The 15,050-nt window shown below is 47.3% G+C and overlaps 1 protein-coding gene across 3 annotated transcripts in view; it reads left to right on the top strand.

The window, feature by feature from the left end:
* The window catches only part of SH3RF2 (SH3 domain containing ring finger 2), a 140,140-nt gene that overhangs the window by 112,552 nt on the left and 12,538 nt on the right, over positions 1-15,050 (top strand). For 2 of the 3 annotated variants that reach the window (XM_060008612.1, XM_060008611.1), the window contains exons 8-10: positions 7,011-7,243; positions 10,712-11,070; positions 13,254-13,550. In XM_060008612.1, coding sequence (XP_059864595.1) covers positions 7,011-7,243; positions 10,712-11,070; positions 13,254-13,517 — 856 coding nt within the window. In that variant the 3' untranslated portion in view covers positions 13,518-13,550. Of the gene's footprint in view, positions 1-7,010; positions 7,244-10,711; positions 11,071-13,253; positions 13,661-15,050 lie in introns of those variants that run through there. The other variant, XM_060008610.1, reaches the window with a different exon arrangement.

The following is a 15,050-nucleotide window of genomic DNA, read 5'->3' as shown; positions in this document are numbered from 1 at the left end:
CAGGTCACCTAGGCCAGGGGCCATCTGTGGGTTGAATCTCTGAAGGACTCAATGCCCTTTCAGAGTAAGGGCCAAGAAACAGCTTTTGCTCTAGTACCCTCCTAACACTTAACTGAAAAAAAAAAAATAGCAGAATAGTTATCTTTTAAATAGCTCTTCACATTTTATAAGCACTTTTGCATCTCTTAACTCATTGGCTATGCTCAAGAATCTTGTTTAAGGTAGATGTTATTTTACAGATGAGGAAATTGATGTGCAGAGTTAACCAGTCTGCTCAAGAACTAGATTTCAGGTTTTCTACTATATAATCCCCCCCCCAATCGCACCTCACACCCTGCACCCTGACACTTCACAATCATGGCACAATGCAAAAACACAATGATCAGAAGACCTCTTGGAGCACCTTGGGAGACTTCCCAGGATTCTGGTCCATTAGGCAGGGTTTTTGTGACTCAGACCACTACCCATCCATCCACACCCCAGGTCACATGCTAGTTACCCTGAAGATCTTCTTCCCAAACAGCTTTTCTCAATCTTTTTCATTCTCTGGCACATTCATCAATTTCACTGGCATACAGTTTGTCCAGCCACCTCATATGACCACAACTACACACAGACCCCAAAACTATCCATGGTTCCTCCTACCCCCACCCCCATAAGTCCAGGCAAAGCCTGTCACAAGGTAGTAAGACCATCACTACATATACACTCTGTCTTTATGACATATCAGAGTCATAACTCCAAGGAAAGGGAAAAATCCCATTTTACTCTCTGGGGGTCAGAGCTAGATTCATATATGGCCAGTTTTGGGGACTTTCATGTAGGCGGGGCAGTGTGTCCAGTGGAGGGCAGCAATGGTGAGGAGACAGAAACTACATCACTGGAGAAACCTATAAAGAAAGTAGGATTATTTGAGCTACAGAAGACAAGGGTCACAGGGACCATAACAGAATGTGTAGACCAGGAAGTAGATTTGTTCCATGAGGAGACAGTGAACCAGTGAATACAACTTAGAAGGTTCCGGTTCAATAAAAGACTGCACTTTCTAACCCATGGATTTTTCTAATCAGTCTGGCTGGTGAGGTGGTGGATCCCCTTTCTAGAAAGACTACAGGTAAATTGTGGGTTCCAACAGATCCAGGCAAAAAGATTTCTTCACATGCCAGAAAATTGGAATAGAGGATCACAGTTACTCCTTTCAAATGGAAGGTTCTTGGAATTTGTTAGAAAACTGGAAAATCTCCAAAGGCAAACTAAGGATGTCTACAACTGATGCTTTAATTCATTTATTCAACAAATATGTACTGAGCACTATATGTCAGGTAAGTTTTCAGATGCTGGAGAAACGCCAGTGAATAAAAGACACAGTATCCTCGCCCAGTGGAGCTTACATTCTAGTGGGACAGACAGACAATAAACAAGGCATATAAGTAATATATGTGGCATGCTAATGATAAGCTCTAAGAAGAACAAAGAAGTCAGGAAAGGGGGATAGAATTTGCGTGGGGGTGATTACAATGTTAATCGCTTGGTCAGAGATGGCCTTACTGAGCGGTAAGAAGGTAGAATGAAGAAATGAGGGAGGTGTGTTCCAGGCCCAAGGAACAGCGAGTACAGAACAAAGGCCCTGAGGGAGGAGCACGCCTGACATGAAGGCCAATAGGACTGGGTTAGGGAAGTGAGAGGGGGTTAGTAGGTGATGAGGTCAGAATGGTAACAGGGATTCAGATCACACAGAATTTCCTCAGTCATCATGAGGAATTTGGCTTTAACCGATTTATAGGGCTTTGAGCAGAAGCATGACATGATCTAACTTATGTTGTAATCAGAATCCCTCTAGTTGCTGGGTTGAAAGTAAACTATAGATAGGAAAAGGTTGAAGCAGAGAGACTAGTTAAGCAGATATTGTAATAATCCGGTTGGGGGAGGGGGTGATGGTGAAATGAACCAAGGCGCTAGCTGTGGAGGGAGGGAGCAATGGTTAGATTCTGGGTATATTCTGAAGGTAGAGACAACAGGATTTTCTGACAAATCAAATCCTGGGTGTAAAAGAAGAGAGGATTCATGGTGAGTCCACTTTTTTTTTGCTTTGAGTAACTGGAAGACAGAGTTGCCTTTTACCGGGATGGAGTTGAAAACCAAAAGAGGAACAAACAGGTTTTGAGGTGTTGGGGGGAAGCAGAAGCTTGGTTCGTAGAAGATTAAGTCTCAGATGCCTTAGTATTCCTAGTAAAGACATTGGTAAGCAGTTGAGTATACACGTCTAGCATTTAAGAAAGAGGTCCAGCCTTGAGATGGTATTTAAAGCCCTAAGACTAGATGAGATCATCATGATAGGACCCACTGAGATGGAGAGAAGGACAGTGATCCAGGAGCTCAATTCCTCAAGGAAAGAGGGGAAATGATGGCTCCAACACGGCAGGGTGGTAGGTGGTGGAGTCTAATCATGTGAACCCAAGCTGGGAAGTCTTGAGAAGTCCCTCCAGTGGGAGGATGATCCAGAAGTGACAACAAAGAGCAAGGACCTACCCTAACTCATGAACAGTCTTCCATGGAATCTTATCATGAATGCTCTAGGGACCATCTCTACTACTGGGGAATTTGCTTATGCATCAGGCCTTAGCCCAAAGTCCTGGATATTCCATGAAAAAAACATTAAAAGAAGAGTGACCATATAACTTACCATCAAAACTAGGATGCTTTTGAGATAAAAGAGGGACACTCTACCAGGAGAGCAGGTGTAAACTGAGACTCTCCCAGGAAAACCTGGACGTAAGGTCACCCTAACTAGAATGCATGTAGGACTCCATTCCAGTGTACTTCAAGGCTCCAGCTTCCCGTTCTCTCCTTCTTGGCTTTTCTCCAAGTTAGATCTGTTCTTGGGCGAGTCATGAGCATCTAGACTCACCCGCTCCATGATGGTCACGTGTTAGGCAGTGGATGGAGTTTCAGCACCAGCAATAGTTTGCCATGAGTCCATCCCCACCCCCAGCTCATAGAAACCTGCATATGTGCATATACTGAGATGCTACTTATGCTGATGTGTGTGTTTGCTTCTAGAGAGCCAGCATTTCTAAAACGGAAAGTCCCTGTCACAGTATAATCTCCTGAGGGCTATTAGGTGACAGTAGATCAATGCTTTCTGTGTGTATGTGTTTTCCTTGACAGCCTCTCAGATGCAGAGAAAGTTCCCATCCCCAAAATCTTGGACGCAGATGACATGCTCAGTTTGTCTATCTGGGGGCAGCTCACCCTTGTTCTTAACAACCCTTCCCATTTTGGGAGGTTTAATTCCTCCCGCTTCTCAGGGCTGAATGATGCCATCCTTTGTCAGCTGAGTTTTTCCTACCGAGTGGGTTGGACTATGTGTGCAAGGCCCCTTTCTGTTCTAACGTTCTGTGTGTGTGAGAGGTTTTGCCCCATTTTTGTTGTCTGTTTGCAGTGATGGCTCTGCACTGCCACCAGCCCCCGTGGTGCACAGGGCTGCCTTTTATAAGACAGCCAGACCTCAAAGGTGTGTAGTGCCCCCTGAGCATTTGAACCTCTGCTCTTACTAGCATCATCTCCTAATGAACTGAGCCAGCCAGAGTTTCAGGATCAATTAGAGACCAGAGTTGACAAAAACGCCAGGGTTCTGATTTACGATTCAGCAAGGGAGCCTTTTAATTACTGAGAGATGAAAGGCTGCTATGCTGTGTAAAGCTCCAGTCCTCTGTGCTCGGTGGTGCCACCAGCCTGTCCAGCTGTGCCAACCACAACTAAATATCTGCCACCACGACCTAGTTCCCGTATCCCAGAGTTATCCCCTGGCTCAGGTGGTACAGAACACTTGTCACGTTCTCATTCAAGCCCTTCCTAACAGCACCTACATCCCTTTGGCTTCCTCTTCCATGCACAGTCTCGGTAGAGGCATAAGTTTCCTCCCTTTTCAGAGGCTGCAGAAGCCAACTCCTCCCCGCTCCCCTCCCCCTCCTCCTCCCCCTCCTCCGCCTCCTCCCTCCCCTCCCCCTCCTCCTCCTCCTCTTCTCTCCTCCTCCCTCCTCCCCTCCCTCTCCCCCTGCTCCTCCCCCTCCTCCTCCTCCTCCCTCTCCCCCTTCCCCTCATCCCCAACCTCCTCAACTCATCACCACAGGTGAGGGACAGGCTCAGCCTCTTGGGACTTGGAAACATGAACAAGGAAGGAACAAGGGAGGAGAGAATGTGGACAGAGTTGAAGGCCATTCATGGCGGGGACTCAAGGCGCAGCACCTGATCAGACTCTTCCCACCTCCTATCCCTGCTGCCCAGCTCTCAGCAGCCTCCCTTGGATCCTGTTTCCAAGCTCTTTCCGCTCCCTCCTGTCCTCCCAATAAATGCCCTTCTGCCCAATAAGCCAGGATATTTCTCTTTCTGGCAACCTTCACTGGACACATATGCCATCCTGATGCCTAAGGGGTGGAGAAAAGTGACACGAGGGCCACCACTCACTTTCCTTTAACTTTCTACATAGAACTATAGAAAGATTGTCATGGTCCAAGCTTTTGCCTTACCAGGAGGTTACTGACAGTGCTGAGCAGGATAGAGCCGCTGTGTGTCATGTCCCTTTCAAATACTGCGCAAGTTCTTAAGGGCTCATATCTCAGGTAGAAAAGGGGACACAGGGACCTGCACACTCAAAGCAGCCCAGCAGAGCAAATCAGAGGCAACACACACACCTCCCACTTAAACCCAGAATGTCTTTCAGTCTCTCCATCTAGAAAACAGGGATCATAATATCTGCAGGTCTGGGGTGTCATGGGGATTAATGAATATATGTTTGCAAAGTGCTTTGATGCTAGAAGAATATGCTGGGTAAGTGCTGAGCTTTTTGCCAAAAGACATAGAGGGACTCAGCGTTGGATGGGAGACTTGAGATTTAGGAGTTTCTGGAATCTGGCCTCATGCTGGGTCCAGAAAAATGAAGTTGCACCTTTGTCTGTAAACAGTTGTCCAAAGAAGGGACTGGTGGGATTAGGCTGGCTTGGGCCTCATTAACTGTATTCTGTCCAGGCTGCTGATGCTGCTGGCAACAAATTTGGAACCTGTCTTTGCTGTTGCCAGTCCATTTTGCAGCATCCAACACTTTGAGGCCTTTGTTTAAAACACAGGTAGGGGCTTCCCTGGTGGTGCAGAGGGTAAGAATTCACCTGCCAATGCAGGGGACACAGGTTTGAGCCCTGGTCCAGGAAGATCCCACATGCCGCAGAGCAAGTAAGCCCGTGCGCCACAACCACTGAGCCTACGCTCTAGAGCCCGCGAGCCAGTTACTGAGCCCATGTGCCACAGCTACTGAAGCCCACACTCCTAGAGCCCGTGCTCTGAAACAAGAGAAGCCACCGCAGTGAGAAGCCCACGCAGTGCAACGAAGACCCAGTGCAGCCACAAATAAATAAATAAATTCATTTAAAAGAAACAGGTAGATGCAGACTCTGCCAGGCAAGCCAGTGCTGGGGAGTTCTCTCCAGCCCAGCCTTCATCTCCAGAATGTAGTCTGAGCTCTTCCTGGTGTACAGCCCACTCCGCCTCACTGACTGCATCCCCAGGGGCCAGAAGCAGGCTGAAGGCTGTGGACAGAAGCCCCTCTCTGCAAGCATCAGTTCCCAGCGTGTTTGGCTGCATATGCTTCCTGGGCAGAGTTGGCTGCATTACATGACGCCTTTCCCATCTTGAACAACACTGGTGGCTCGATATTAAACTACATATACTTTTTTAAAGCAAAACAAGGAGAGAAAAGGAGAAATAAGGGGGAATTACCTAAAGAGAAACCTGGAGGCATTGACAGGAAGGAAAATACGTGGAGGGCATCTCTGTGCCGGGGCCTTGGTTGAACTGGTTATCTCCAGGGAATTAGCAGGGGTTATTTAATCAATAGAGTGACAAGGGGATTCATGGACTACTCGGTAGGGGCTGTGATGCTGGGGCAGGATGGTAAAAGGGCAAGAAGGGCATGTAAAATGACACCATTCCCCATGGGGTTCAGGGAGTTGCAGGCTGGAAACATGGACAGGAGATTGGTGTTTTACAAAATATTAACACTGTTCTTAAAAATCAGAGCCTAAGGCTGAAGAATTAGGTCTTATGGAGGCATGTGTAGGGCCTACCAGCTCCTTTAGTTTGTGAATTTTCAAGTAGGATGCAGGGTTTTCCAAATGATGAAGGCTCTAACTAGCCAGTAGGTAGGTAGCTTAGTGGTAGAGCGAGGGGCCAGCCTGGACCTGGGTTCAAATCTCAGATCTATTAATTGCTTGGACAAGTAACGGTAAATCTCTATTTTTTAACCTACAAAACAGTAGCACTAACAGTACCTACCTCAGAAGGCTGTCGAGAAAAACCTGTGAGATGATGTGGGCAGTGTTTGGCCAATGCTGGGTGTTACAGTGGGTATACAGTAAGTGCTTACTATGTGTGAGACAAAATGACTGGCTTCAGTGCTAAAAGCATCATGGCAGCCATTCAACAAACATTTATTAATAAACAATATGTGCAGAACACAGAGGCTATAAAACAAGTCATATAAAATCTCTGCCCTCAAAGAGTTTAGGATCTAGTGGGAAAGTCACTGAAAGAACAAGAAGTCGCCTCTGCAAAGCGAAATGAACACATACAAGATCTTGTGCTCTGAACTGAGGGCTGAAGGGACACGGGGTGAAGAGTGATCAGAGCTGGAGTGAAAGATGATGATATTCAAGTCTTCTAGTTCCACCAGGCCTCAGTATGAGACCCCCTCCCCTCCCTCAGCATGCCCACACAGTTATCCAGGTGTGGAAGCTGAGGCCTCCATAGTTAAGCCTGTGATGAAGACAAGTATAAACATATATATATATATGTATGTAGCTATGTATGGGTAGGAATACGATGAGGAGGGACCACACGTGCTATACAGTTGGGAGCAGATCGTTTTTTTAAAACAGGACTCTTGACTGAACCTTTTCTTTCTCTATTTCTTCTCTTTCACAAAAAAAAAAAAAAAAAAAAAAAATTTGCACAACCAGAAAGACATCTAGTGTTCCAGACTCCCGGAGCTCTGCTCTCTACGCCACATGGACGTTATCCACCTCCTCTGTGTCCTCCCAAGGCAGCATTTCAGAAGGTGATCCCCGGCAGAGCCGGCCCTTCAAGTCCGTCTTCGTGCCCACGGCCATAGTCAACCCCGTGCGGAACCTGGCCGGTCTGAGGACCCTGGGGCAGGGCTCCCTCCGCAAAAGGCGGAGCAACATGAGAAAGAGTAAGTGGTGGCAGAGAGGTACGTGCCTAGAGCTAGGGGATGGGGGGATCTCACACTGGCAAACAGAGTGCTTTTTGCAAAAACAAGGATCTTGGCTTTAAAACAAGCCTCTGTGAAGGTTGCTTTACACTTCCCAAATACTGCATTGTTTTATCAGATGAAGCCAAATGGACTCAAGGTCCCCGCCCTCAGTCACTTCATACACGCACGCTGACTGATTGGGATGATACCAGCCCTGAATGCCAACATATAATTAGAGCATGGCCAAGGTGGATGCTGGTTCTTATTAAGACAGGACAACTAAAGCACTTGCTGGATCAATGCTGCTTAAACTGTGCTCCATGGAACCCCTCAGGAGGTGCCAAAAGGGAAACAAGGGGAAGAGGAAAAGAGGAGTCATTGCTAAGAGCCCCTGAATCCCACTTTGTTTAACTAATATATGCACAAGGTAAAAAAATTATATTGTACAAAAGTACATTATATTGTACAAATGTCTCCTTCATATCCTTGCCCCCCAGTCCCAAGTTCTCGTCCATGTACACACATACCTTGTAATCTTAGTACACTGTTCTGCACCTTGGTTTTATTTTTATATAACATCCACATTGCACACATGGCAATTACATAGCTCCTTCATCTTCAAAGCCATGCTTTTATCTCCTAATATATTGAATTTCTGCATAAGGCTTCATTTTCAGGGGTTCTCAAAAAGTGGTTGAAACCCATTGTTCTATAAAACATCAAGCCTCTATATTCGTACACCTCTCTAGAAGAAGAAAACAAGCCAAGCAAAGTCAACTTGATTTGTTCTACATCCCCTGACTTAAACTGGGCTCTGCCATCCCTCCTGCTGTCTTAAAAAATGATTAAAGGTGGGCTTCCCTGGTGGCGCAGTGGTTGGGAGTCCGCCTGCCGATGCAGGGGACACGGGTTCATGCCCCGGTCCGGGAAGATCCCACATGCCGAGGAGCAGCTAGGCCCGTGAGCCATGGCCGCTGAGCCTGCGCGTCCGGAGCCTGTGCTCCATGACAGGAGAGGCCACAACAGTGAGAGGCCCGCGTACCGCAAAAAAAAAAAATTGATTAAAGGTGAAAATGCAGTACTAGTCAGAGCAAAAGATTCACATGTGGGACGGTATGCCACACAGACATTAAAGCAATTAGTGCCCCAAGACAATTAAAGCAATTATCTTAGTTCTACCCTTTCTCAGTGCTTTCTGATCATCTGCTTGACCACCAATCCCACCGTTGCTTCTTAATTCTAGCCGACAGTGCCTCCCTCCTCACCCTCTCCTCCACCTTCTCCCCACAAAACATACGTGCAATAAGTTATCCCACCACAACAGCCTCGGGCAAGTTACTGACCTCTTCGGCCTTCAGGTTTCTCATTTGCAAAATGAAAATAAAAATAGTACCTACCTCATCAGGGCATTAAATAATTCATTTAACACTAATGGCCCAGTGCCTGGCACATAATAAGCTCTCGAGAAATGTTAGCTATTTTTATAGTATAGCATTTTATCAGTATCAATATTGCTACTGCAGCTAAGCAGATCATGTTGGGTCCCTCCAGAATGTGAATGTAATTCACTTCACTTGTGTTGAAATGTTCACATAGTCTAGACCACTTTTGAATACCGGGAGAAAAGCCCCTCGGCAACTGTTCACACTTCCTTTCGGACACTCCCTCTCTAACTTTGTGTAGATCTTGATTGGCTTGGAGTTTTGACGCTTGCATTATATGCACATGTAATAAGAAAGCATTAAAGCTCTTGGAAATTAGGAACCCGACAAGATAAGTAGATAAGGCGGTAAACTGATTTTTCACCCATTTCTGAGAGCCTAAGGACAGGTCTGCCTAGTGTGGCTTTGACCTTCCTAGGTCCCAGAGGCTTTCTGTCTCTCCCTTTTCCCAAGGTGAGGATGGTCAAGCTATCAATCTCCCCAAAGCAAAGAGAAATGACAGAGAATTGACTGTATGCATCTCACAGGGCTGTCAGTGGAAAAACAGACATTGACATTGAAAGGTCAGACTTGTGTAGTGGTGGCTGGGTTGCCAGTGGCAGCTGAGAACGCCAGCGGTGTTACAGTGAGCATCTGCTCTTCATGTTCACACCCGGCTTGATAAAGAGTCATGACACAGAACATGGCCTAGGCTCAGGCCTTCTGCGCTGGACACAGATGACTTTGATTCACACACGTGTCCATAGAGTGTCACAAAGAACTAACATCTCTGCTGGATGTCACCTATAGCTCTAAATTCTGGGAGACTCTTATGAAGAAATAGCCCACAATGCTTCTCAGGGTGTCTCCCCCACTGCCCCCCACAGAGCACAATGAACTCTCGATTATTCTCCAGGTCACCCACAGGACATATGCTCAAAGGATGGGGATCTCCTGTCTTCCAGAGAATTTGAGGGGAAGGAATGGCTTCCTTTTACTGAGGGAGGACTATCTCAGTTTAAGAAACAAAAAAAAATGAGCTCAGGGAAACGGAAGGGGCAAAACCAAACTCCTGGACCGTGCATTTTTAGAGTTTGCTTCTCCTTTACCTAAAAACACACACAAAAAGTTTTAAAACATGGGGCATTTATGATGTTCCAGGCACTATCCTAACGTTTTGCACACATCATAAAATGTAATCCTCACCCCAGGCCACGAGGTGCTGTTTTTAGCTCCAGTTTACAACCAGGGGACCGAGGAGCAGGGAGATGATGTGACTGATGTGCTCCTGGCTCCCTGGGAGGAGATCTGATTCCAGAGCCTGAGTCATGGGACTTCACGAAGCTCATCCGCTCACATCCCTAACTTGGGAATAACCTTTCCAAATTTGCTTCCAGCTGCTGTCACGTTTGCCTGGTACACACAGTCCCTAAATTCCGCTCACCCTTCCTCCCTGCAGACCCGATGAAAAGCAGAGGTCCCACCACCACAGGCCTAAAGCTTCCATCAGAATTTTCTTTAAGTAGCTGGTTGGAGTCCTCTGCCCTCTCTCCTACCCTCTCTCCCTCCCACTCTCTCTTGCGTGTCTCAATTTCTGCTGTCTCTTTCTTTGTCTCTGCTTTTGTTTCCTCTTTGGTCTCCATGCCTTTATTTCTCACTGCGAAGCTCTCTCTTTAGGACTGTCTTCTTCACTTTCCATCTTAAAGGCCTGGAGGGAGAAAGTAGGAGTGTGTGTGTGTATGTGTGTGACAGAGAGAGAGAGGGAGAGGACAAATAGAGGTGATATACCTTCTGACGCCACCCCACCCCCAGTGTTCGCCTAGCCAGTCATTTGCTGCCAGCATCAGCAAACAGCACTAAAAAAAGAATAAGGTCACCTTTGAAAGACCCTGGGAGAATGTGAGCACAGTCAAACTGGGAAAGCACTTAACTATTCTGGGCTATCAGGACACACTGCTTACCCAGCTCCCACCCAAGCTGCTGTCAGCTGCCCCATTGCTGATATCTCTGTCATACAATTCCCCAGATGGATCCCTGCAGAGACCCGTCCGGTCGGGGGTCCACACCCTCGTGGTGGGCTCCCTCAGACGCAGCCCCACCATGGTCGTCCGGCCTCAGCAGTTCCAATTCTACCAGCCACAGGGGGCCCCCTCCTCACCCTCGGCGGTGGTGGCGGAGATGGGACCCAAGCCCACTGCCACTGGGGAGCCTGCCCTCACGTGCGTCAGCAGGGGCAGCGACACCAGGATCCACTCGGCGGCCAGCTCCCTCATCATGGAAGGCAAAGAAATCCCCGTCAGGAGTGAGCCTCTACCAAAACTGCCTGCATCTGCCCCGCCATCCATCCTGGTGAAACCAGAGAACTCAAGAAATGGCAGCGAAAAGGTAGGAGTAGGTGACATTAGGGGGGCCTGATTCTTTAGACCCCTAACTTTGCACAGTGTCCCAGCTCCTGAGATTTCACCGTAAATGGACAAGGAATCAAAACTGCAGCCTCCAAAGAATCCTCACACACAACCCCCCTTCCATATCCTCACATCACCCGCACCCTCCCCAGACATGTTACTGAATCTCCTTTACGCTTCCAGAAGATTTTATACATCCTTCTTTCGAGGCCCAGAGGCAACTTGGAAAAAACACGGCTTTGGCATCAGACACAATCTTGACTTGAATTCCAGCTGTGCTGCTTGCTAGCTGGTGACTCTGGTTAAAACACTTCACCTTTCTGAGACTCTTTTACCTAAAATGGCGGCAAGAAGAGTAATAGCCTCATAGCATTGGAGTTAAATGAGTAAAGTACTTACACAGGGCTTGATACGTACTCGTTCACAGTATAGGAGAGGCAACTGAGGCACAGGAGAAGGTAAGTGACTTAGTAAGGTCACACTGAGTTATAACTACTCCAACAACTGTTATCGGGACCTTTGCGGTTATTGGTTATCGGTTCTAGGGCTTTTCCCACTAGAAGTCCTAAGAGTTTTTGTAAAAGTGTTATGTTCTCAACAATATCCTTGAGGCAGGGATGGAGGAGGTGACGTGAAGAAAATTAGGTGACTGTTATCTTTTAGTGTATTGAACATCGCACCACCACCGTTACTATCACTATCACCACCACCATCACCACCAACATCACCATCACTACCATCACCCATTTCCCTCCAAATGGAAAGATGGTGTGGTTTCCTCCTCTTTGTTAAGCATTTACTGAATGCTAACGACCTAGCAGGCACTGTGCTGCGTACTTCACATGTCCTATCTCATTTAATTCTGACAACAACCTTCTGATGTAGCTATAATTATTATTGTCATCCTCATTTAAAAATGAGGACATGAAGGCTTATGGAGTTAAAGTACATTACCCAAAAGCACACAGCTGACACACATGAGTGTCTGGAGTAGAACTGAGATCTGACACAAAAACTAAGCTATAAGCTTGCAGGGAAAGGCATTTGGAAAAAGTTAGTGTTAACTGATTTAAATGTTGAGAGTTCTTCTTCTGAATTACGGTATTCAAATAATTCAAAGTTTTCCAGACCTCACTTGTCAGTTACCCCCAAGCCATTAGCTGCAGCCCTCAAACTGTGTTTAGTAAGTGCCCAGACCTCCGCTGGACATGGTAAGGGTCAAAAGAATGAAGACATTTGGTCTCCCACTCACCTTTCAATCTCAAGACATTGGGATTGAATTTCACAGGAAAAAAAAAGATTTCTGAGCAGTAGCACAGAACACTTTATTAAGCTGTAAGATAGGGAATGGCCAAAGGAATATCTAATATACAAGATCTATAACAGGCTAGGAAAGAAGGGAGAGAGGAAGGGCTTATGCAAACATCAGATCATTGACTCCCACATAAAGCGGGACCTGCTAATCAGCTCCAGCCAGTTGCTGCCAGAATGGGGCACAGGCCCCAGTGTGCCTGCCCTTTGATTATCTTAAGGGACATATAAAATGCTGATTTTTATATGCATCTCCCAATTTTTAATGTGTTAGCAACTGAATCAAACTCCCAGACTTTCTGCAGACTATATTCAGTCAGCAGTGTCCAGTTGGCTAACTCTGCTCTGAGGGTTTATGAAGGAACTGTCTGGATGGAGTCAGCAGGGAGGCCTTACTGGCAGGTGGGCAGGTGGGAAGGAGAGAGGGGAGGTGAAGGACCCTATTCTCAGGTAGGTGGTTGTCCCCCCTATTTCTCGTAGCTAATTCCCAGTCGTTCTTCAGTTCTCGACTGAAATAACTCTGCCTCTAAGAGGCCTTCTCGGACAAGGCCCATTCCAGCTTCAGTTGGATACTTCTCCGCATTCCCAGCATCTTCTGCTTCCCCCGCAGTAGCACTGGTTATCATTGTCATTTGTCAGGGCGGTTTTGTTCACTCTTGGCTTCACAGCACCTGACAGAGTGGTGATGCATGGTCGACACTCATGACAGACACAGGTATTTGCTGGATGAACACGTGAATGAGGCATTCCAGGAAGGGGCAAGTGTAGAGAAACAGCATGAACCAAGTCCCAGGGGGAAATAGCACAGGTCTCCCACTCACCTATGTCCCTTTGCTCTCCTCTGTCTTACAGCAAGTCAAAACCGTGAGATTTCAGAATTACAGCCCTCCTCCCGCCAAACATCACACCTCTGGGAAGCCTGAACAACCAGCCACCCCGAAGGGGTCCCAGCCTGAAGCAGCCCCCTTGGGCCCAGAGATGACCGTCCTATTCGCCCACCGAAGCGGCTGCCATTCTGGACAGCAGACAGACCTCCGGAGGAAGTCAACCTTTAGCAAAATCATGGCCCCAGCGCCCACTGCCTCGACCACGCAGACCGTGTTTCCCAGCAAATGAATCTACAGGTGGCTTTTCCTAGACCCCAAAGAGGTGAATTGCATTTAAATACAGTATGCCTCCACTGAGGGCGTCCTGCCATTCTTTGGGGACTCAAGCATGGGTCCTTGTTCTGCCCATTTTACCTCCAGGAAAGGACAGGTGGGAGTGGGGATTCCTGCCCTCGCTGGGAAGATAGACTAGATGACCTTCCAAACATAATGATTCAATGTAGCAAGGCCACTACCCAGACCAAGGAATGGGAGCTCATCCTGCCCACTCTATTCCCCAGCGTGGAGTGTGCAGCCTCTCATCCTCTGGGTTCTGTGTAGAATTTCTATGATGTTATAAAAGGGGCTTCAGCCAGGGGGGTCACAATGGTGGAATGCTGGCATTACTTCTTTGACCTCAACATCTTAGAACAGCTTCTGCCATCTTCTGGGACCTAGACACCAGCCACTAGTAGCCACCATATCTTTGTGCTTCCATCGTCATAATCCTGGCTGCCAAGGGAGAATTTCTGGGAAGGGTGTGAGACAGATACTTTGAACATTCCAAGAACCCTCTAAACCAAGGAGAGACAGCTTCCTGGCTTTGCTCCAAACAAGGTCAGAAAGAAAGCTGACTACCATCATACTTTAAGCTTCTCAATCTGTTTGCCCACGTATAATCCTACACGATAGATAAGCAGGAATCACGTACTCGTGGAGAGGGGTCTTGTATGGTGTTACGGACAATTCATTCATCCTGGCTCTAGTCTGATTTCCCCAAGAAAACAATGCATGCTTAGAAACAGCTTGGTAAGGGGTTTGAGTTTAGATATACATTCTGTTTGCATTGCAACAGTCTTTACTTTCACTGATTTCTTGTATTTGGGGCAGACTAGCTGTTTCACCAGGGTGCAGAATAAGGCAACAATGTCACTGAGAAGATGCCAATCCACAGCTGGGTTGGGGGTGCCTTCTAGAGGAAAGTTTCTATAAAAAGGGACTGGACAAATAAGGTTGGAGAGGAAAAGTGGGTAAGAAGGAGGAGAGTGAAGAAAATATGGAGGAGAGAGTGGGGAGGTGATGAGAGTGAGAGAGAAAGAGGATTAGGGGAAGTGTCAGGGAAGAAGATAAAAGAGTAGGAGAGCAGCCTTGACATTCTTGACAGGTGGGGAAAGAAGGATGGAGTCTGCAAAAGTAGGTGACCCCACTAAGATGGGGCTGAAGTGAGTGGGACCAGCCAGGCAAAGCCTTGTAAACGGGGGTAAAAGAGCACCCCAGGGAGTGGAGGCAATGCTGTAAGACAAATCATTAATTCTCATTTAACTTAATTGTTGTGATTTAACATTCATTGCATGCCCATCAATGTGGGCACTTTAGTGCATAAATGCCATTTGCTACTAAGCCTGGATGTCATTTAAAAAAACAAAAGGCTGGGCTTCCCTGGCAGCGCAGTGGTTGAGAGTCCGCCTGCCGATGCGGGGGACACTGGTTCGTGCCCCGGTCCGGGAGGATCCCACATGCTGCGGAGTGGCTGGGCCCGCGAGCCATGGCCGCTGAGCCTGCG

This window comes from Delphinus delphis, chromosome 3 (assembly GCF_949987515.2).
Source record: "Delphinus delphis chromosome 3, mDelDel1.2, whole genome shotgun sequence".
In the NCBI taxonomy this organism is placed as follows: Eukaryota; Metazoa; Chordata; class Mammalia; order Artiodactyla; family Delphinidae; genus Delphinus; species Delphinus delphis.
Note: the sequence above shows the minus strand (reverse complement) of the source record. Positions and strands in the feature narration are given on the sequence as shown.